This window comes from Lagenorhynchus albirostris, chromosome 3 (assembly GCF_949774975.1).
Source record: "Lagenorhynchus albirostris chromosome 3, mLagAlb1.1, whole genome shotgun sequence".
Lineage (NCBI taxonomy): Eukaryota > Metazoa > Chordata > Mammalia > Artiodactyla > Delphinidae > Lagenorhynchus > Lagenorhynchus albirostris.
Window position 1 is genome coordinate 76,176,793 of NC_083097.1, and position 23,386 is coordinate 76,200,178.

General features: G+C 36.1%; 1 protein-coding gene across 8 annotated transcripts in view; it reads right to left on the reverse strand.

Annotated features, from left to right (window-relative positions):
• Positions 1-23,386, reverse strand: part of MCTP1 (multiple C2 and transmembrane domain containing 1) — a 539,066-nt gene that overhangs the window by 158,608 nt on the left and 357,072 nt on the right. For 7 of the 8 annotated variants that reach the window (XM_060143283.1, XM_060143285.1, XM_060143282.1 and 4 more), the window contains 5 exons: positions 9,371-9,473; positions 7,506-7,608; positions 7,074-7,175; positions 6,619-6,693; positions 4,273-4,392 (listed from right to left, as the gene is read on the reverse strand). In XM_060143283.1, the coding sequence (XP_059999266.1) occupies positions 4,273-4,392; positions 6,619-6,693; positions 7,074-7,175; positions 7,506-7,608; positions 9,371-9,473 (503 nt within the window). Of the gene's footprint in view, positions 1-4,266; positions 4,393-6,618; positions 6,694-7,073; positions 7,176-7,505; positions 7,609-9,370; positions 9,474-23,386 lie in introns of those variants that run through there. The other variant, XM_060143287.1, reaches the window with a different exon arrangement.

Sequence of the window (23,386 nt, forward strand, 5' to 3'; positions counted from 1 at the left end):
CCTAGAAAGGAACGAGTAATGAACCAGAGTGGCCTCAATGAATTGCTGTAGAGGGAATTCTCAGTTTTGACACAAAAGGAATGCCTGGATACCAAGGAAAACCTAGGGGGAGAATCTCGGTAGGAAGCCTGCCTCATCGGCTGGTCAGCCCGGAGGGCTGAAGCCAGTAGCTCTCCAGATAGGAACAGAAACACATATATTTTATGAGTAACAGTTAAGCATTCAAACATGCTGTTTTGGAACACAAGGTACTTTGAGGAGTTGACATCCCTTCGTAATTCATGTTCATTGTTCCTCTAAGTAAAATATGTGTCTCCCTTTAGTTATTCTGCTAGGAACTGTACTTTAAAGGCAAGAGGACATTTTTGATAATGCACATCTTAAACTTTTCATTAAACTACCAAATTTAAATTCTACCTTTTTGTGCACTCTGACATTTTTGTCTGGCATTTTCATTAATTTTGCGACATACATAAATGTAGCTGAAATGTTAACTGATCAATACTTTGTCTCTCTCATGTAGCACTAGCGTTCCATTCCCTAAGGACCACACAGCAGAACAGAAATTAAATGTGTAAAATATCAAATGTTAATGTTAAACACAGCGGCACTTACTGTATAACGACAGAAAAGGCTAAAACAATTCCAAATGGACAGATGGTACCACAAATTATCTACAATCCCATTTAAGGATTAAAGTTTGTCCTGTAAAATAATTCTTTGACGCACACTGAAGTGTGTCCTTTTTACTGATAGCCCGGTTGTCCAATTATTTTTGTGCTCATTACAGTGAGAAATGACAGTACTGAAAAGAAAGAGAGAATGTACACTTTTTTTTCCCCATGTTGCACCCACTGACATCCACAAGAACACAAATGTCTAGTCAAGAGCCTGATGAAAATTAGGCCCAATTTATGAGACACTTCCACGTCTACAATAGATGAATCCCAAAGACAAGCGGTTGTGCATTCCACATCACATACGTCTGTGTTTGCTCTTAAGCATACAATATTCATAGTAAAATTTAGAAACCTAATTCATAGCACACAACAATAAGGACATTCATTCCCGGGAATGTGTTTGCTTATATTTCATCCATCACCTTCCAGGCCGATTTCCTCTTCTAATACTGTAAGCCAGCTTTGAACCTTCCACAGAGCACACAGGTAGCACATAAAGAAGCCAGGGCAGCTCTCCCCCTGCATTTCACATACTCCCCATTTTAACTGACATAGGGACAAAATTATTATTTTTCCATTTTAATTTCATTATTCTACATTTATTTTTGGATAGTAAATTAGAAAAGAAAAATAAAATGGAATAGAAAAAAGGCACTTAAACATAAAGTTTACTGATCTGGGCCTAAAACCAAGTGGCATAATGGTACAAATGCATGTGCTCCATGTGAGGCAGCTGCATTTATGAAAAAGTGGGCCAAGTGGAACCAATATTATAATAACAGACCCGTGATCCATCAACAGGGAATGATGGGAACAATATGTTTGTAACAATGGGGTGCTGCTCATAGCTTCTCCTAATGGAAAGCAGTTCTTTTCAAAAAACTGGCCTAAAAAAGGCTCTGGTTATGCAATAAGATCTTTGAAACATTTCATTTTTAAATACATCATTGAATATCTATAAGATGAATAAAAATCCTACAACAGTTCTTTTTTCCCAAATTGTTATGATATTAAGATTACAAGGTACATATTTTAAAAGCTCTTTTGAAAAGGAAATAATATCCATGTGGCTTGGGGCAAGGTACTTAACTTGTCTGGGCCTCAGCTTCTCCCTCTGTATATCAGGAAAATAATAGTATCTACCTCATAATAAGGTTGTTGGGAATATTAAATTTATTAATGCATGAAAAGCACTTTCCTGCTTTAGTGCCTGAAAAACAGTTCTTTGGCACATAGATATGTAATAAATGTTAGTTGTTATTATTACTATATAAGGATCTTTTTATATCAGAATTTAATCTGAGACTAAAATAGATGACTGAGAGAGGATTATGAAATAGTTTAAAATTCAAATGGAAGGTACAGGAAAAATGGCTACAAAGCATTAAGCTATGTCTATCATCATTTAATAGCTAGCTTTATTAGAGCAAACCCTTATTTATATGGTATCATTGAAGAAAGTTTCTCCACATAAGAAAAAAATTTCAGACTGACTGACTGGATCATTGGTTGGTCTATCGATTTAGATAGTCATTTATATTGGGAGCCTACTAACGCTAGATACACTGCAGGTGATGCTAGAGTCCCAGGTGAAAAAGGCAGGGTCCCCATTCTCCTGGAACTCCTAGTTCAGGTCCAGATAAATGAAGCTGGCTTTTGTTTTCATTGTTTTAATAACATTCAATGGAATGTAATTCAGTGCTTCTTTTATTTTTTTCAATAAAACCATTAATATTTTTGTTTCTTCTCAAAAGTACTGTTAATGTGCATTCACATTGTAGTTTTTGGTCTCTTTTTTCACCATCAGTGTCAGGAGTCCCTTTTCCTACCTTTATTGTGGCCTCCCCCACCCCCCTTATTTTGAAAGCATCTTTCATTCAGCTTGTGTTTTGTAGGACCCAGTCTGTTAGAAACTGACCACCAGCTAAGAGAGAGAATAGTACATTTCTTCCCCAGTGAATTTTGACTCCCTTCCAGTGAAATTACTCAAGTACCATCATGTACATGTAGCTAAGTTTCTCAGAGTTTCACTGCCTGGTTTATTTTTCAATCAGAAAGAAATTGTGAAAAAAAGTCTGCCATCTTGAATTCATTTTACATGAGTGACCTCTAGAAGCCAGATGAAGTTTATGAAGACTTACACACATTGTAATGCTAAATTGCTCAAAATGAAGGTTCCTGAACAAATGATATAATTATATAGGTTTCTCTGTTTTCAAATTTCACATATAGCTGTGAGGAATGACTTTGGGAGGAGTGAATCAAAGATGGCAGCATGACATTTTCAGTAGAATATTATTGTGTCTCCTAAAAGGCCCCTGGAACCTGGAAGTAATGGCATAAAATACACACAGAAACTCAATATCATTTTTTCCTCATTAACATCGAAGTGCCTCTATGATGCTGAAAAATAATAATAAAGTTTGTTTACCAGTACTCCAATGTATTTATTATGTGAAAGAGCTAAATACAAGAATATTGAAAGAGGCAGATTTTCTTTTCTAAAACTTAATGATGATGACAGTCACTTTCTTTAAGGAGACAACGACATGTCTATGGGAAGCAGGCTGCTTAACTTTCTGGTAACTTACAACACAAAGGGACATATACACTCTTTGTTCCATGTGCTCAGACATTAATGAAAGTCCCATACAAGGCCTGAGAGGAGGACAGAGCTCAAAGTACTAAACAGATGTGCATACACTCATTTGAATGGTAATACTAAAATGTTGATTTGTTACTATAATTAAAACTCTTCTTGTAAGCCCCTTATAATAAAGTCATATTCTGAGAAACCGGTAACTATAAGGAAGCATAAGGTACTCATATTCTAACAAATATGACAATAAAATAAAAGATTTCAAAAGAACGACTCCACTTAAACTTCAAACCGAAACCCTGAATAAGCAAAAATAATGTGAGAGCAGAAAATCCCAGCTGAATCTCAGAGGAAAGTATTCTTTCAGATTTTCTAGCTTTGCAAGTTGGTCTCATCAGCAGTTTTTAAATAACCAAAGTAAAAGGCTACAAGATGAACATTGTCAGAGGACTATTTGGATCTATCAAACTCTCACTCATGCGTTTTTAAAAGCTGGAAATCTCAGAAATAATAAAATGTGCCTTAAATAGGTCACATCCACTTCCAACTGATTCACATATTAAAGTATTACCAACTAGCACTCTACTGACCAAGATTTTCATATTTTGAAAGAATATCTACAGGACAAATAAAATTAAAATGAAGATGGTCAAGATTATTATTATTTTTTAATGCTAAGGACTTTTCTTGGCTCTGCTATTGGGATTTGGAATTATGCAATATGTAAAGTTTTACATTTTAACTGTCACAGAGAAAATTATACATTGGCTGAGATGTCTTATATTCCGGAAATCTGAGGCGGGGATGTATTCTTGGACTCAGACCCTGAACAATCCATCAGGTTCCTGCCCACGGCAAATCTGCCCAGTCAAGTCTCAAAATAGAAGTTTAAAATGGCCACATCAACATAACTGTAACTATTGCCACAGAAACATGCAGCTATGATTACTGAATTTAATGAATAATAATGTAAGTAATACAGTATGATCATACCACAAAAGCAGTGAGGCTCCTTGCGGGTGAATCCCAGTCAAAGCAACTATTAATGTAGTATGCAGCATTTACGAGCACCATGACACAACGCTTCATTCTGATAAAGTTTCTTAGTAGCAGCTATAGGAAAATGAAAGTATTATTAGAATTTGCAAGACTAAAACCCATCAGATATGCTACAAAATTCTTCAAGTTTAGTGTGATTTAAAATGGATTCGGAAAGTTAATAAAGTTGTAAGAATATACCAAGCAATTTGGCTCACAAGTTAGAAGAAAAGAAGTACCTCTACGAAGGTGAAAAGAACTAAATTATAAGTGCAATTTCTTAGTTAAATATATTTGCATAAATAATACTATCATGCAAATTGGGCTACCTCTATTCAAAAGAAAAAAACAATCTCCAACAGTTCAAAAACATTTTTTTACCACTTAGAATACTGGGAACCTTAAGTATATTTAAGAATTCTGAAGTCCTGTGCTTTTAAAATGCTTTAAATGCTTTAATTTCAAGATATTTCAAAGTGAAATGGATAACTGGGGATGGTTTTATTTAGGGCCTTAGGGAAAAACCTGTCAAGTACTGCTTTATTATAGAAAAGTAACATTTTTTTCACCATTTCAGTAGGATTCTCCCTTTCTTACTATCATAGTCTCATTCTCTCTTTCTCTTTTCCCTCTTCGTCTCTCTATCTCCCTCCTTCCCACAATAAATTTCACCCACATTTTCTCATTACTTTTTCATAATTTTGGATTTAGGGAAAAATGTATGACAAGTACTTTACAAAATCTGTTACTAAAAAAGGTATATGACAAACTATTATATACAAAATAAGCTACAAAGATATATCGTACTACACAAGGAATATAGTCAATATTTTATAAAAACGACAAATGGAACAAACCTTTAAAAATTGGGAATCACTATACTGTACACTTGTAACATATAATACTGTACATCAACTACACCTCAATAAAAAAAAAAGAGATAGAAAAGCTACAGATATTGAACAAGAAAAAAAAGTATATGAGAATTGAAATAATTTAAATTAAAAATTTTAAATTAAGGCATGACTGCAGCTGTAAGAAAAACAGCCCGTGCTCTAGATATAGGTTCAAAAAATTACATACAGCTATGTTAATAGTTAGAGTAATATGTCTGCAGGTTAATATTTTGCTACTTCCAAGTACACTTCAAGGCCGATCTGGTATTTTAAAGGAGCTATGTAAAGTTAACCGGGGTCACATAGAAAAAATAACGTATATATGTGTACATATAGATGCACATACATGCATACCAGTTTAAACAAGTTAAAATTTCTTTCAGGGAAAGTAAAAAGTGTCTCTATTTGTTTCCTTCTTGGCCCCTGATCACCTTACTTTAAGTGCTACTTTTATAACTTTTAAATATAACTGTGGAAATATGTAATCTGTATTTCTGTTCAGATAGGTATTACATTTGTAACTCATGCATTGTCTTTAAACAACTAAAGATTGCACTGTTTCTGGTGAAGTGATTGGATTAAAACCAAAATATTTTTGGTCTTCTAATAGCACAGGAAATTATTAAAGATTTTAACACGCACAAATGAGTTCTGTAAACTTTATAACCTCAAATACATTTGATTTTAGCTGTGTTATTTGGAAGTAAACAATTTTTAAAAGGAGTAGCTTAATACTCTTTTCTTAACTTGTTATCAAATTGAATTTAAAACTACAAGTCTAATTACGAGATATCAAGCATAATTTAAAATTTCTTCATGATATAAAAATCAGGGTTCCTGATTTTCTATTTTCTTAGCTAAAAATGCCAATAATAGTTCACTTCTAAAAGATCATAGTTAAAATCTAATTAAGAGGAAGGCTTCCCTTAAAAGATAGAGCCCCCTCTCTCATGGATTAGAGGGAAGAACTTTATACTGGGCTCACTTTACAGACACCTGCATCATACCTGTGGGTGGTCTGGACATATATTTGAACCTCAGCTTTTGGTGTTCTCATTTACACATTCCATGGCAATCAAATTGTATTTTATGTTCAAAATGATCATTCTTCTGCTAACGCATGAACACATATCCACTCTATGCAGAGCCTACAGTATCCCCTTTCCTTTCTGACCACCCCCATCCAACTTACTAGTTTGGTATTGTCCTTGTTTGATCTTTTAAGGAAAGGAAGGGAAAAGAGAAAAAGAAAGAAGAAAAGAAAGAGCCATTTCACATCAGTAGATGATCAAAAATTCCATAGTCTTCCCCCCTCCTTACCTCCAAAGTTTATTTGAATTTACATAGATGTTTTACAGATATAATCAAGTCTTCCCAGAGGGATTAATCTTTCCTTGCTTTTTACCTGTTTAGAGAGTCTGTTTTCCTCTTCAATGTACTTCTGTTCTTTGGGTATTAATGTTCGTAAGCTGGCTTTCACCTATACATCAACATATGTGTCTGTTATGGAGTAATATAGTACAAATGTTTACAAGTTTTTCACGCAGTTCAATTTGCAATAATTTCGAAAGTTTCAAAGTCCTGGCTGCTGTGCTCATAAAATATAAATGTATACAGTTGCACATGCATGCGCTTCCATTTCTGACGCCGGCAGGCAGCGACCAGAGCACAGCCACAGCGGCAGCCGCCAGCTATAACAGAAAGTGTGGGTGTGCCAGGCAGTGGCAGAAGCGTATTCTCCAGGATACATCAAGGTTTAGAGAAAATGAGGAATGACAGAAATTCTCTACAAATCAGGAACAAAAGCTTTCATGAAACTGAACTCTTTAGCAGTACAAAAAAGCCAAAGTTAAGACTTACAGCATTAAAAATCACATCTATTTCAAGATAGATGACCCCCTTTGTTGGCCCTGTCAGCTGCTTGTTTTTCAAGACGTAGGCTTTCTGTTCACCATTTTGAATCTGCGGGAAAAGGACATGACAGCCGTCTGTCTCGCGGTCTCCACTGAATACACTCCCTCAGTGACCTTTGACCCCCAGCTGCTGAAACTGACAGAGAACCCAAAACAACTGTGGCAATTCTGACAAGTACCTGTTCATTACCAGGATCAAGTCTGTCAGGAAAAATTAACTATCATGGGATTCAACATGGCCGTGCATTGAGTATGTTAAAATTTTTAGTGTTCTTATTACAGACCTTGGTTGAGAAATGACAGATATAGAGCTGAGGGTTTTTTTTTTTTCCTTGAGCAAAAGCAACACAGAGCAGTGTGTCAGGTGAATGAAACTTACGGACAGCAATGGTATAGCAACTTTGCCCAGAAAGTCAGCACTTCGATCCCGATCTTCATCATAAACTGTCACTTCAAGAACTGAATGGATATCTTTAATGTTGCTGCATAATAAATATATGTAAAGAAAAAAAGACTTCATCAGTGGGGAACAAGAACACAAATGCTTTCGAAAATTTAGATAGCTCCAGCTGATTTGGTATATATATGTTTTATGTATACCATTTGCATACACATACATAAGGTAGCTTGGTATCTGACAGAATTTCCCACAATGCACCTTAGTAGACATGATGGTTCTATTATCTGGAACTTTGAATACAACTGTAACTTTAAGTTATAATTTTTCAATGAAATATAATTTCCATCTGGATGGGCAAAGAATAAGTTATTGTAAAAAAAATCAATAAGTGGCACTTATTTTTTTTTAGACTTGTCCTATTCTTATTATTACAATAATTCCCATCTTCTTGTTACTCCCACATGAAGCACTACCAGGTTTGATTTCAGCAAGTGTCACAGTATAGTTTATATAATTTTTCTTTTTTATCATAATAGAATATCTCCTTTATCTTTATAGCTCTCACCAAAACTCTGACTTATTTCTGTTTGGTTTATAGTAAAAATTAGCCAACACAGAGTATAGAATGAAGAAAATGTAACATTGATAGCTATTGTACCACCCTAGGATTTAGAAATTAAGTAGTGTTCCATTATGTTCCAAAGACAACATATGTTAATAAACAAGTATGAAAGCTCTTCATATTTTGTTTCTAGAAAAATAAGCCCCAATTGTTGACAGCATTTATTCTTTGATCAAACTGTTTACCAAGAAAACATGAATTAAGAGAAAACAAAAAAATGAATATATTCATTATTGAAAGACTGCAACCACATGTGAGAAAAGGCTTTATCAGAGCACAATCAATTAATGGCTTTGATAATTATCAAACCTATTCATTCAATTATGCATTCCAGAGAAAAACACTCTCCACAACCTTCTTAGGAGTGCAAGTCTCCTGACCAGGCTTTCATCTCTTATAAAAATGTGAAATTCCTTAAAGATAAATTGGTCAGATAATTAAATCTGATTAGTTACTGGCTCTTAAGCAAGGACATTATAAGAAATTAATGAGGAATTTAGCAGTTTCTCATATACGAAAATAAAACAGTTTCTCATATACGAAAATAAAATAAAACTATGTTAGAAAACTTAAGAAGTACTTCTGTTTGGAGAGTTTTCCTTTGTTCAGAGTTCATTTCTAAAGCCCAGCTTAAAAAAAAAAAAAAAAAACCACGGACTTAGGAGATACTATAGTGTAGCATCGGCAGCTTTTACAGTGCATGATCGAAAAGATTTACAAACTTTTTAAAACAAAAAGAAAATTAACTCAAAGTGTTTTCTGGTACATAGGACAGTACTTAATATTCTTATTGTGCTAAAACGCAACAAACCAAAACTAAAACATCTGCCGAATCCGAGACTGGATTGTTTGCTGATTTGAGCAATGGAACAAATAGAGCTTTGTCCTCCTTGGTGTCAGTGCAATTGGGGAGAATTTCAATAGAAAGTATAAAAGGAAGAAGCAGTACGGCAATTCTGTTAATGGGAGCAAAATCCTTCATCAAATCATATATAAAATGCATAGTTCCAAAAAAATATCTGTGAAAACAAAGAAAAATGGCATACCCTTTCCCCAGGTTTCACTATCAGGAAGGTAATGCAATTATGCAATTCATTGTTGCTGGCAAAGGCAGGCCAGATTCATTGAGTTGTTAATCAGTTAAGAATAAACGCACAAAAATTTCAAAAATAAATATCATTTAGCAGCAGTTTTGAAATGAGCTCAAAGAATGACTACTTACAATGTGAAGACTTTGTTCCACTCAGGATTGAGATTTTTGTAGACAGTGTGTGTTAGCAGCCTATCATTGTTCAGTTCAACCACACAAAATGGGTCACTTTTACCTACAAGAGATATGGAGAGAACATTTTTAGTACAAATTGCGCCCACAGTTCACAGTGTCGTGACCGTGACCACAACTCTTTTCTAAAAGGTTTTATAGAAAACAAAAAGTAAAGTAAAATTTTAAAAATTAAAAAGTAACATCAAAATAGAGTTAGATGTAACTGGGTGATGCTAACAATTGTGATTCAGAGCAATTTAGAACTTGAAAGAAGTAAAAGAGAGCAAATTACATGGCTGCTATTTTAATTTGCAGTTTTTTTTACAAAAATACTACTATAACTGCTGGTTATGAGGGGAAACGTGATACATATCCACCCCTAAATCAGATTTTATTTAATTCAATGACCTTTGAAAGGTTCAGCCCCTTTACTTTAATGCATGTATTTTCCAGCTCATCTGACTCACTAGGAACTTGTAATAGAAATTCCTAAACAAGTTTATTTTGGGAAAACTGTTATATTGCAGAATTACAACATTTTTATCTGACTTTAGATTCTCTTCTGAAATATCTATGGCATCACAAAAAGGTAAATTAGATCCTCTGAGGCAGAAAAAAATTCTGCCATTTGAAATTTAACCTCAGTAACCAATCTGCATGTTAAAGAGCGGTATTTTTTCTGTCCACGGAGAGTGAAGGATTTGGAAGTTATCATATATTCAGAGCCACTCTACTCAGACATAGTCAAACCTCATCCATTCGGTAATTATATCTTGTGATGTCCTCAATATTTTTGTAATGTCATGTCCTGTATTGTAAGAACCCATAAAGTCATTGGCTCTATGGGGGCAGCATTAATGATATTAGTGCAGCATGTAATTTGTTTGATACCTTATACAAATGACAATGAAATCAATATTTAGAGAAAGCTGTCCAGAGGTCATATCTTTTAAACTACAATATTGATTTAGACTACATAAGAGGTTAATGTGCATATTATTAACTTTAATGATAAAGAATAATTGTTTTAAATGCATTGTGAATTGTAGTCACAGTAGTTTACACTTCTGTGAAAGCTTAAATATCACTGAAGATTTTCAATTAAATTTTAATAGGAAAGAATTCATTAGCTATCAGTGACAGATAAGCTATGTATTCCCACACAGCAGTGTATTTACTTTCCATATTGTAATTTTGAAAATGAGCTGTACAAACTGTGATTCACCTTTAATTTAATTTATTAATTTTACATTAAAAAAGAGATTTAATATGTGTGTGTTAGTTCAGTGGCCTCCTATAGCCCAGGATAATTGCGTAATTTAACATTATGGCAGTCTTTTCAGTTTTTGGTCTTGGGAATAATTTTCAATAGAGAATAGAGAACTGAAACTCTTTAAGGTTGGGTGAAAATTTTACCTCTGGTTTAGGATCTGTATTTTCCCCCACCTTCTTCAGTCCTCTTGCCCTACCTGTTACCACTCTCATTTACAACTCACACATGCCATGAAAGATGGTATTCAAAAAAATTTTTGTTCATTAAAACACGGTGTAATAGGTTTTATTTGTCACATCAACAACTTTATTTTCTCCCAAAGAATTCAGGTACAAGCATGAAAAATAGATTAGTTTTCAAAAGCTTAGTTATTCTGAAGGCTCATATTAAGCATCTTCTCTCCACATCTAGCTTTGTGCTGGGTACTATGGTATAAACAAAAGAACAGAGCACATAAACTCCAACCTCAAATAGTTTATAAAAGGTTTGGAGAGATAAAATATATCTACATATAACAAACATAGGGAAGATTAAAGCCACATTTATGATAGAATTCATGTCAAAAGAGTATTTTACTTTCACTTTAGATGAAATGATAAGCTTTGGAAACATTTACTTAAAAGACAAGTGTAACTCTCATACTCTTGCTTGGACCTCATTTTAACTTTTCTTATATACATGTACATTCATGTTAATCAGTAAAAAGTAACTACAAAAAGATAGCACTTTTCAGTATTTTTGTTCCCTCATTTTCACTTGCTTTACTTCAATTACTATTCTATTTCAACTGACTTGGTTTTACTTTCCCTCAAATGACCAACAATGTGTAACAGATTCAGTCAAAGCGGTACCACTGCTTCAATAACAAAACACAAGAACACACTCCAGAGACCGAAATCTATGGTGAAAAAATTTACCTTAAACTTCTACAAACAGAGGATGAAAACCTTTACTTGACTTTTTTCCCCACAGGAAGTATATTCAGTTGTGTAAGACTGAATACAGTTCTTTCAACCAACCCCATGGAAAGTCTCCCAAATCATCACCTTTGTTGCTGTATTTTTAATTTACTGACAGTAGAAGATCTAGAGTCAGTGGTTGGCTAAAGGATCAGAAAGAAACAAAATCTGTGCTTAATGTTTAACATTTTTCATATCTTGTTAAGAAACTGATACATCTATCAAACTCTATGCCCATGAGGTAGTGGCAATCCATATTTTCTTACTATTTAATTGATTATTTCTGAAGACCATTCCTAGGGAAAACCAGTATCAGCCATCTATCATCACATTACTTAATCTCTCAGTTACTCTCCTCTACTAGAAGAAAGATGTTAAAGAACTAGAGGCATTTTCACACCAAAAACAGTGTAGAGCCTTCTAGAGCCACTTCTCAGTCATTTTGCTATTCTAAATTCCAGCGGCATACCATCACTGGCAAAGATATTCTCCTATCAGAACCTATATTATAACTTGGAATGGGTAACCAATATAATTTTTAAGAGACCATGTTAGACATTATGCAGAACATAATGGTGCTTACGTTAAAAAAAAGAGCCTTTTGCCTGAGGTAGATCAAACTGCTATTTAACACGGCTTTAATTCAAGCTGATTTTCTCCAATCTGAAATCTATTATTCTTAACCTGCTTACAGTCATATAAAAGGCTGACCGTGGTCAGTGACATGACCCAATCCATGTAAATGCTGTCATTTTCATTTTTTTGAAAACTTCTTCTCAAGTTTAACACATCTTCTTCTCAAGTTTAACACATCTTTGATGTCTTCTCAGAGCCCATAGGTTAAAATCCACATCATATGGTATAGAATATAGTCTTTCATCTCCAATCTCAAGGTCCTTAAAGTCCCTTACTTGAGCTGTATCACACCTTTTGATTCCTCAAATATTCCATGTACTTACAGGGTTCTGGGCAAGGCATTAAAGTTCAAAGCAAAAGCCCAGTGGTTTGGGAAAAAGGGCCTAAACTTTGGCGGCTGAGCAATCTGGGGGTGAATGCTCACTCTAGGACCCTGGACCTGTTTCCTCACACATTCAGCAGTGACTGTAATGGTCCCTTGCAGATATAATAGTTAGAATACAAGTAGCAGAATGTCTGGCACACTAGCAAGGACCTCAATAAATAATAGCAATACTATTATTGGGAATAATATAGCAATATATAGCAATAATATAGCAAAATAATAGCAATACTGTTATTGGGAAATAACAGTAGCAATAATAAGGGCAATTACAATACTTATTATTGTCATAATTGCAAATATTTTCTGAGATTTTATTATAAGCCCAACATTATGTTTTCAAAAACTTTTATGACTACTTTATGAGAAAGATGCTTTTACTATTTCTATTTTACAGAGAGGAAACTGAAGCTGGCAGATTATATAACTCACCAGGTCACACAGGTCGTAGTGAAGCTATTATTCAAACCCAGGTCTCTCTGATCTTCAGAGCCCTTGCTCTACCCCTGTTGTCCATGCTCCCTTTAATTAAATAATATTTAAATGTAAGCCACTAGGCAAGACCTTTCCCAATAACTGTGCCTACCTCAGTATTTAGTGGGCCACACCCAAGGAAAGAGCTGGGTAATGTCTTGTCTATAGATACATTCATTCAACAAATATTTATTGTTTACCACGTACCAGGCACATTCTATATGCTGAGGAGACAGACATAAAACAATTTTAAAAAACCCTGAACTTATGGAGTTTGCATTGAGGAAGAAGAAAGACAATGAATAAGAACATTTTATAGTATTTTAGAAGGTGATAAGTACTATGGAGAAAAATTAAGTTGGGAAGGTCAGTGAGGAGATAAGGAGTGCTGGTATATATGAGTAATTTTTAAAAGGGCTGCCAGAGAAGGTCTCAGTGAGAAAGTGACATATGGGAAAAGAAATGCAAGAGGCCAGGGAGTGACTGTTGCTCAGAGAAGTGACTGTGGCTGGTGTTTCTAGGAATATCCAGAAAGTTAGTGTGTCTGGAGGAATGGATTGGGGGTGGGGGGTGAGTATTAGATGGCATAGTTAGAGAGGTACAGGGAGGGTGGCAGGCCTCTGTAGGATTTAGCTTTCACTCGAAGTGCTAGGGCAAGTTTTTGGAGGGATTTGGGTTGAGGTGTGACAGGATCTGACGGCTGCTATTTGGAGAATAAGGTAGAGCGAGGGCAATGGAGGAGACAGGGAGAAGAGTTGGGAGGATATTACAATAACCCAGGTGACGTGGAGTGGTTCGATTCTGGATATATTTTGAAGGTAGGACCAACGGAATTTGCAGATGTCATTATTGAACAATCTATTGTGCCTCATATTATTATTTGGGAATGGAAAACAATTTACTGAGCTTAGCCAAGTCAGTCTTTTTTTGCAAGGTCAAGAAGCATTCAACAAAATGCTCTGACTAGATATTTCTAGAATCCAGCAGAGGAAAATTTAGGTAAGGAGAGAAAGGCAATTTTATTTTTAACTCCCATTTTCATCTTTTCCTTCTAAAAAGTTATGTTTTTACAGTTATCAGTGTGGATGCCAACATTAGTTCTTTGCACACTATGTTCTTTTTGACTAATTTGAAAAGAATCCTCCTGCCATTCAAGGCATTAAAGGGCAATTAAAAATTAACAGCAATTTCAGCCAAAATAACAGTAAACAGACAATATCAAATACTATAAACTTACTACTAGAAAGCACACACTAGACTTTTATTTTAAAGAAGCGGCTACACATAGTTAAATGTGTTTATCTGGTTTGCTAAATGATGCTTTAAATGACTGGCTTTTCAGTTCCTAAATTTTGCAGTCTTGATTATGTGCCACCTAAACAAACAAAAACAATCACAGAAATACCAGTGATGGACCTAACCATTAATTATCTCCTTAATTATTCCTTCTTTTCCTCCTTTTATCATTCCAGTTAGACCCTGTGATATGCTGCGTTGCTTGCTGAGAGTACTGGAGGAGTGGAGTTGACTACAGGATGCAGTGTTGATGTCTATAAAGTGCACTGTACTCTGCAAAGTTCTAGAGAGTGATGCAAAGCCGGCCCCTGTTATCATTTTATTCGGTACTGTCAGGCTAGAAGTGCAAGGAATGAAAGCACATCCAAAGTCGAAGTGTATTTTGTTTCTGATCATTTTTGTCTATCTAAAATAAAGAGCATAAATGCACGGGAACAAAGATTCTATAATCTCTTGTTTCCCTCTTACTCATTCTTGTCAGAAGACTAAAGCACTCTTCCTTAACTTTTGCCATTTTGGCTAAAAAGTGCCTATCCCTCTCCTTTCCAGTGCAAGAAACTGGAGATTTTGGTTTGGATGCAAGATAGAAATTGAAGCAGTGCTGGGTGAGGACGAGGGCAGGGGGGTTGATTGTGTTACCTGCCATGACAGCTAGAAGAGAATCTTAGCTTTCCTTGAGAACATGGCCACTTTCCATGTCGATAATTTCTAGAGAGAAATAGGAATACATTTTGAAGCATTCATTACTTATTGCGTGTCTGCTTGTCTCACCCCAGAGTTATAATTATGATAAGATTTAGTCCAGCTCTCAAGGCACACACAATTTAGTGAGCAGGATAGACATGTAAATACACAATTATAATGCAGGGTTGTAAGCGCTGTAATAAAGGTAAGTAAAGAGTGCAATGGGAGCAATGAAAGGAAGCGTATCATTCTCTAAGTCTAGAACAGGAAGAGGAAAAGAAAATGAAGACTTTTTCCCAGTGGAGATGATGCTGGTGATCTATGCTAATTATACATCTCTATCACCGGCAATTTTAGAAGTGAAGGACTTTAAGAATTTGTGATAAGGACTATTTAGCTTACATCTACTTGTTTATCCCTTTAATAGGGTCTCTGTAACACAAAACTTAGATCTATGTTATATAACAATTATAAAATAGATACTTACAAATATTGTTAGGACTGATGCATTTATCCATAATCTAGTTAAATACTAAGAGCTATCTTTTTTGCTATGGATTTTTATAGGGGAAAAAAATCTCCCAAGGGAATTAAAATTAGAACGAGACTCTTTTACCTTAACTCATAAAAATAAACCTATAACAGATCTTAAAGCATCTACTCTATTACTTCAGTTCTCCTTGCGGTGAAAAGACATTCCTATAACCATAAAAATAAACATCAGAAATGTCTTCAATGGGCATGTCGAATGGCAAACTTCAAATCGCAGTGAGGATTAAACAGGGTGCACTGACTGGCTAATTCTCTCTCACTCTTAGCCCTTGTTCTCTGAGGTCACCACACTGACATATTTACAAAGAACTGTGGGAAAGTCAGCACCACCCCTGTTCACTTGCTACCTGTATTGTGGGCAAGTGGATAACTTCAGTTTGTGCAAACTACTGGTTTGAGTATTAAAGTCACTCAAGAGATACTGAATGATATTCTTGCTCCCCAAATAGAAAGTTAATTCTGATCCATCAGTGGTGGGCTTTGTCCAAGGTCATTTTGCTGCTGACAAGTGGCACACTTTGCTGGTTGTGATGTGTTATAAAAATGGGTGCGTGTGTGGGGACCCAGTGACCACCTCTTTGTTGCCATGTCTCTGAAAACACAGAGGCTTTCAGTCGCACTGAAAGCAATTCATACCCACAGGGGCCTTTTATTTTGGGGCTACCTTGCCCAAATTAAACTCTTTGGTTTAATTTCCTCAGTTACCACAGTTTGAAATGGTTATAATTTAACCTTTAAAAAAATTATAATCAAGGTTGCCATCTTTCTACAAACTGGAATTTCAATCATAACACATAACAATGTTATAGTTGAGGGAATCCCATTGGGGTCCACCAAAATAAAGAGCAACCTACATTGGAGACATCTTCCAATCCTCCCCTTATCACTGGAGATGAGGCTTTGACCTTAGCCTTTTTCATCGACTGACCTCAACATATTTTAAACATCTGATTAGTAGAATTACATTAACTGACACTCTTCACTAAGTTCCCACTGGGTCTGGCTCTGGGACTAAGTAATAATAGGGCTTCTCTTTTCTCACTAAGTCATGAAGCAGGTTTCATTGTGGCATAAAAATGGACCCTCTAGAGTTGTGGGTCTCAGCCCACTAGGTATAAAACATTTTCCTCATATTGTAGATTTTGTAATGCCCTCCTCATTATTCTGAAATACAATAAAACCAACCCATAAGTGATTTCAATATTTAATTTAATGCTATTATACAGAGAAATAAATAGAAAGTTGGGTATGTACAATAAAGTCATATGTTGATTTATTCAACAAATATTTATTGAGTATGTACTATGTGTTAGGCCATATGAACAAACAAACAAAATAAAAGGAAAGGTCTCTGCTCTCCTGGAGTTTGCTTGCAGTGGCGAGGGAGGAAAGAGAATAAATATTGAACATAATTAATAAGCAGATTATATTGTATGTTAGAGAGTGATATATGTTAATGGAAAACAGAAAAACTACAGCAGGATAAGGGGTTTGAAGAGTGTGGGGGAGGGGCACAGTTTATACAATTAATTAGGGTGGTTGGAGTAGACCTCATTGTGAAGGGAGGTCTGAGCAAAGAATTGAATGAAGTGAAGGAGTAGTTAACTGGATATCGGGAGAAAAGTGCTCCAGGTAGAGGGAGGAACTACAGCAAAAGCCTGGTGTGCTCCAGGAACCTGATAATAGGACACAGCGAGCAACAGGAAGAAGAGAACATGTCAGAGAAGTAACAAGGAAACAGGTCATGAAGTGCCTTGGAGGCAATCCTAAGGTCTTTGGTGTTTACTGTGTAAAGTGGCAGCCATCAACAAGACTTGAGTAAATAATATGTATTTCAGGATGTAATCTAGACTCATAATCATGAAACAGATTTTAAAGCTATATTAGTGTCTATATTTATTCATGCAGGGCATGGGACAGTTTTCACTCTTTATGATTGTCTAATGCTTTTTAAGACAATTAGTATCCCCGCCCCTCAACTCCCAACATAAATAGTATTCCCCAACCATGTGGCAACTTAATTCCCCCACAGATTTCTAAAGCACCCAAGGGGGCAATACTGCCCTCTCCCAATTGAGAATCATTTCCCTACAGCAACAGTTCTTAAACATTTTGGTTTCAGGAGCTCTTAAAAATTGCTGAGGATCTCAAACAGTTTTTTTGTGTGGGAGTTATATCTATCAAAATTTATCATTTTAGAAATTAAAAATGAGAGCGTGTAAAGATACACTGTGTTCTTGGGTCGGAAGAATTAATATTGTTAAAATGACCATACTACCTAAGGCAATGTACAGATTCAATGCAATCCCTGTCAAAATACTAAAGATATTTTTCACAGAACCAGAATAAATAATTTTAAAATTTGAGTTGAAAGACAAAAGACTCTGAATAGACAAAACACTCTTGAGAAAGAAGAAAAGAGCTAGAGGAATTATGCTCCCTGACTTCAGACTATACTACAAAGCTACAGTAATCAAAACAGTATGGCACTGGCACAAAAACAGACACAGATCAATGGAACAGAATAGACAGCCCAGAAATAAACCCACCTACTTGTGGTCAATTAATCTATGAAAAAAGGCAGCAAGGATATACAATGGAGAAAAACAGTCTTGAAGAGTACTGGGAAAACTGGCAGCTACATGTAAAACAATGAGATTAGAACATTTCCTCACACCATATCCAATAATAAACTCAAAATGGATTAAAGACCTAACTGTAAGACTGAAAATCATAAAACTCCTAGAGCAGCGGTCCCCAACCTTTTTGGCACCAGGGACCGGTTTGGTGAAAGACAATTTTTCCATGGATGGGATGGCAGGGTGGATGGTTTGGGGAAGATTCAAGCACATTATATTTATTGTGCACTTTATTTCTATTATTGTAACATATAATGTAATAATTATACAACTCACCACAATGCAGAATCAGTGGGAGCTGTGAGCTTGTTTTCCTGCAACTAGATGGTCCCATCTGGGGGTGATGGGAGACAGTGACACCTGAAGTGTGCTGCTTATGTCCAGTCTACTCCATAATCTCATTTTGGTGGCTGTTACTGCAGAAAACCCTACTTCACAAAGATAGGATATTGGAAATAGAAGCAGGCTTTTCAGTGCTTTTGTGGCAGTCTCAGGATATTCCGCCTTGACTTTAATCCAGAACGTATGGAGATCTGCAGTTGTCTCAAACATACTTTTAAGGGCACCATCATTTGTGACCTCAAGTAGTTGATCCTCTTCTAGCATGGACAAAGTCAATATATCTGACTTATTCACAAATGGGTCGAGGGTCCATTCCTTCCCAGGTCAGGGGTTTTTTGTGGCTGGGAAGTAATGCTCAAACTCTTTTGAAAGTAATGCTCAAACTCTTTTGAAAGTAATGCTCAAACTCTCAGAAAGTTCTGAGATAGGTGAGCATGCACCAGCTGGAAGAAAGAAGGCCCTGGCTCAGACTCTTTCAAAATCTCTGCTAATATTTGAAACATGTCAAAAATCCCAACGTTCACTCATCGACCCATAATTCCAGTTTGGCTTTGAATGCAGCCACTTTATCTGCCGACTTGAACACAGTTGTCATTCTCCCCTGAAGTGACAGATTGAGTTCGCTGAGCAGGTTGAATATGTCACACAAGTAAGCAAGTTTTGCGACCCATTCTGTGTCACTGAAATGTGCTGTCAGTGGTGACTGTTTTTCTAAAAGAAATCTCTGGAGCGGCTCTCGTAACTCAAACGCTTTGGCCTGTGATCTACCTTTAGAAAGCCATCTCACTTTTATATATAAGAGAAGACGTGTGTGCTCTGCGTCCATCTTCTCACAGAGCTGTGCGAACAGACGTGAATCAAGGGCATGTACTTTAATGTGGTTGATAATTTTAATCACATCCTGCAAAATGTTGTTAAGTTCAGGTGACATTTTTCACCTAGCCAGCATTTCTCTATGGATGACACAGTGCATAGACTCACATTCAGAAGCAACCTCTTTGACTGGAGTAATGAAACCAGAAAGCCATCAGTCATGGCAGCTGCTCTGTCCGTGCATATACTGACACAAAATGACCAATTCAGTTTTCCTGATATGTAATTGTTCAAAGACTTGAATAGTTCTGCAGCTGTGGTGTTGGCTGGCAACAAAAGTGCACATAACATATCCTCATGCACACCCTCCTGAAAAATAAATCGCACAAAAACAAGCATTGTTGCCTCGTTGTCAATATCAGTAGACTCGTCAACCTGGAGTGCGTACCATGGTGACTCATTAATCCTCTCTAACAATTGTGCCTCAATATCCTCTGCTATTTCATCAATTCGTCTAGTTATGGTGCTAGCTGAAAGAGGAACATGTGCCACCTTCTGAACTGCAGCCTCTCCTAAAAGTTCATGACAAATGTCCTTAGCAGCAGGCAGGACCAACTCTTTACCAACAGTAAAGGGCTTCTTAGCTTTAGCAATGAGTTTGGCCACTAATAATCAGTACAGACACATTTGATGAAGTGGTGGCCTTCAATAATTGCTTCTGTTCTTCGTGTTCACGTTTTTTCCTTTGAAAAACTCCAAAGGCTTCTCTTTTAACGCAGGGTGCTTGGTCTCCATGTGGTGAAGCAGTTTTGAAGGTTTCATGGCTTTGTTGGATAGCCAGTTGTCACATGTTAAACAAAGTGGGCTTGGAGGATGTGAATCACCTCTTGCAATGAACCTGTAATTTAAGTAGGACTCTTGGTATTTTCTTTTAAATGCAGATTTCTTTTTGTTGGCAGTCTTACTTCTGGTGTCTCATCATTGGGTCTTTCCCCCTTTTCAAAGAAGCTCTCTAGCGATGTTTGTTTTTTACTCATTTTGGCTAGGGCTAGCTTGTGGGCTTACCAAAACTGTGACTGAGACGACAGCACAGTGCAGGAGAGAGGCGTGGATGAAAGTGGTAAATAAAATAATGGGTCGGCCACGCGCAGACTAAACTAGGTGTCGGATTCTGACTTAAAGCCGGCCACCAGATGCAGCTGTACAATTGAAGTACAGCAACTCACTTGCCACTGTAAAGCCTGCCACCAGATGCAGCCTAATTGTCACTTGCCACTCACTGATAGGGTTTTGATATGAGTCTGCAAGCAACTGATTTATTATAGTCTCTGTGTGGTCAAACCTCTCTGCTAATGATAATCTGCATTTGCAGCCGCTCCCCAGCACTAGCATCACCGCCTCAGCTCCACCTCAGATCATCAGGCATTAGATTCTCATAAGAAGCACGTGACCTAGATCCCTCACATGCGCAGTTCACAGCAGGGTTTGCGCAACTATGGGAATCTAATGCCACCGCTCATCTGACAGGAGGCGGAGCTCAGGCAGTAATGTGAGCGATGGGGAGCGGCTGTAAATACAGATGAAGCTTCGCTCACTCACCGCCGCTCACCTCCTGCTGTGCAGCCTGGTTCCTAACAGGCCACAGACCAGTACCGGTCTGTGGTCTGGGGGTTGGGGACCCCTGTCCTAGAGGATAACATAGGCAGAACACTCTTTAACATAAATCAGAGCAATATTTTTTGGATCTGTCTCCTAAAGCACGGAAATATAAGCAAAAATAAACAAATAAATAAATTAAACTTAATTTCCTTTGCACAGCAAAGGAAGCCATCAACAAAATGAAAAGACAACCTGCTGAATGGGAGAAAATATTTGCAAATGATATGACTGATAAGGAGTTAATATCCAAAATATATAAACAGTTCATACAACTCAAAATCAAAAAAACAAACAATGTGATTAAAAAGCGGGCAGAAGACCTGAATAGACATTTTTCCAAAGAAGAAATGCAGATGGCCAATAGGCACATGAAAAGATGGTCAATATCACTAATCATCAGGGAAATACAAAACCACAATGAGATATCACTTCACACCTGTCAGAATGGCTATAATCAAAAGGAACACAAACAACAAATGTTGGTGAGCATGTGGAGAAAAAGGAACCCTTGTACACTGTTGGTGGGAATTTAAATTGGTGCAGCCACTCTGGAAACAGTATGGAGGTTACTAAAAAAAGCGACAATAGAACTGCCATATGACCCAGTAATTCCACTCCAGGGTACATATCTGAAAAAAACAAAAACACTAATTTGAAAAGATACAGGCACCCCAATGTTCATAGCAGCATTATGTACAATTGCCAAGATATGGAAGTAATCTAAGTGTCCATGAATGGATAAAGAAGATGGGGTATATATATACAATGGAATACTATTCAGCCATAAAAAAGAATGAAAATTTGCCATTTGCAAAAGCATGGATGGACTTGGAGGGTATTATGCTAAGTGAAATAAATCAGACAGAGAAAGACAAATACTGTCTGATATCAATTATATGTAGAATCTAAAAAATACAACAAACCAGTGAATATAACAAAAAGGAAACAGACTCACAGATATAGAGAATAAATTAGTGGTTGCCAGTGGGGAGATGGAAGGGGGCAGGGGCAATATAGGAGTATGGGTTTAAGAGGTACAAACTATTAGGTATAAAATAAGCTACAAGGATATATTGTACAACAGGGAATACAGCCAATACTTTATAACAACTATAAATGGAGAATAACCTTTAAAAATTGTGAACCACTATATTGTACACCTGTAACTTACATAATATTGTACATCAACTATACTTCAATTAAAAAAAATGAGAGATGTAACCTATCATTCATTAAGAAATAACAATAATAAGTCCATGACATGTTAACATAACATGTCAAATATTATGTAGCCTTTGAAAAACTCCATTGTACACTCATGGGAGAATGACAGTGAAAAACGCAAATAACATCTCAGTATTATTATGAAGACAGTTTTGAATTCACAAATTCCTAAATGGGTCTTGGGGATCCCCAGAGGTTCCCAAGCCACACTTTGAGAACCATGACTAAGAGCAATGGAAATAAAGCTTAATGTATACATGAGTTTATTTGGTATATAGAATTAGATGCAAAAGAATATTTATAGCATTGTGTTTAACTAGATGCATTCTTGAGTCCTAGAAGTAAACCTTCTTGGTATTAGCTGGGAAGCTCAAAATTTATGACAGATGAACGGGCAATAAAACAAGACAGACAAGAAACTGGAAAATAAAGAAAAAGGAGACTATGGGATTTAGAAAATGAGGAGAGGCAATAGAGAAGTTATGTCTAAGCTTTTAAGAGTTTAGATAAATTATGGTAAAAAAACATTTAAAGGCTTTATTTTCAATTAATATTTAATAAGAAACTACAGACAACTGACGTTACTAGATTAGAAATACAAAAGTTGTTTGGTCTCAAATACGTATAAAAATATATCATAAGCTCCTTTGATTTTCCAAGCCCTTGAAGACACTTTAGGACTTTTGTAAATATATATTCAATTAGATTCTCCACAGAGAAGCATGAGGTTTCAGACACTCTTTCCTATACGTAAATTAACTATCTGGAGAGGTCTTTTGCAATGGAATAAAATTCTTTAGACTTAAAAAATTAAGAACTGTATTAGGTGATTAAACCTTTTTATATTTTTAGGCAGTAAAGCTGAAAATTGCCATCTGTCAAGCCTTTGTCTTTAGAATGATATCTTTGTCTTTTTATTTCTCTTCTACATAATATCTACTCATTCAGGTATCTGTTATTCATCTTGGCACCCTTTGCAGGATCTCAGATTCTTAGGACTGGGAGAGAAGCCTTAGAGGTCAAGTTCAAAAGCTCATATAG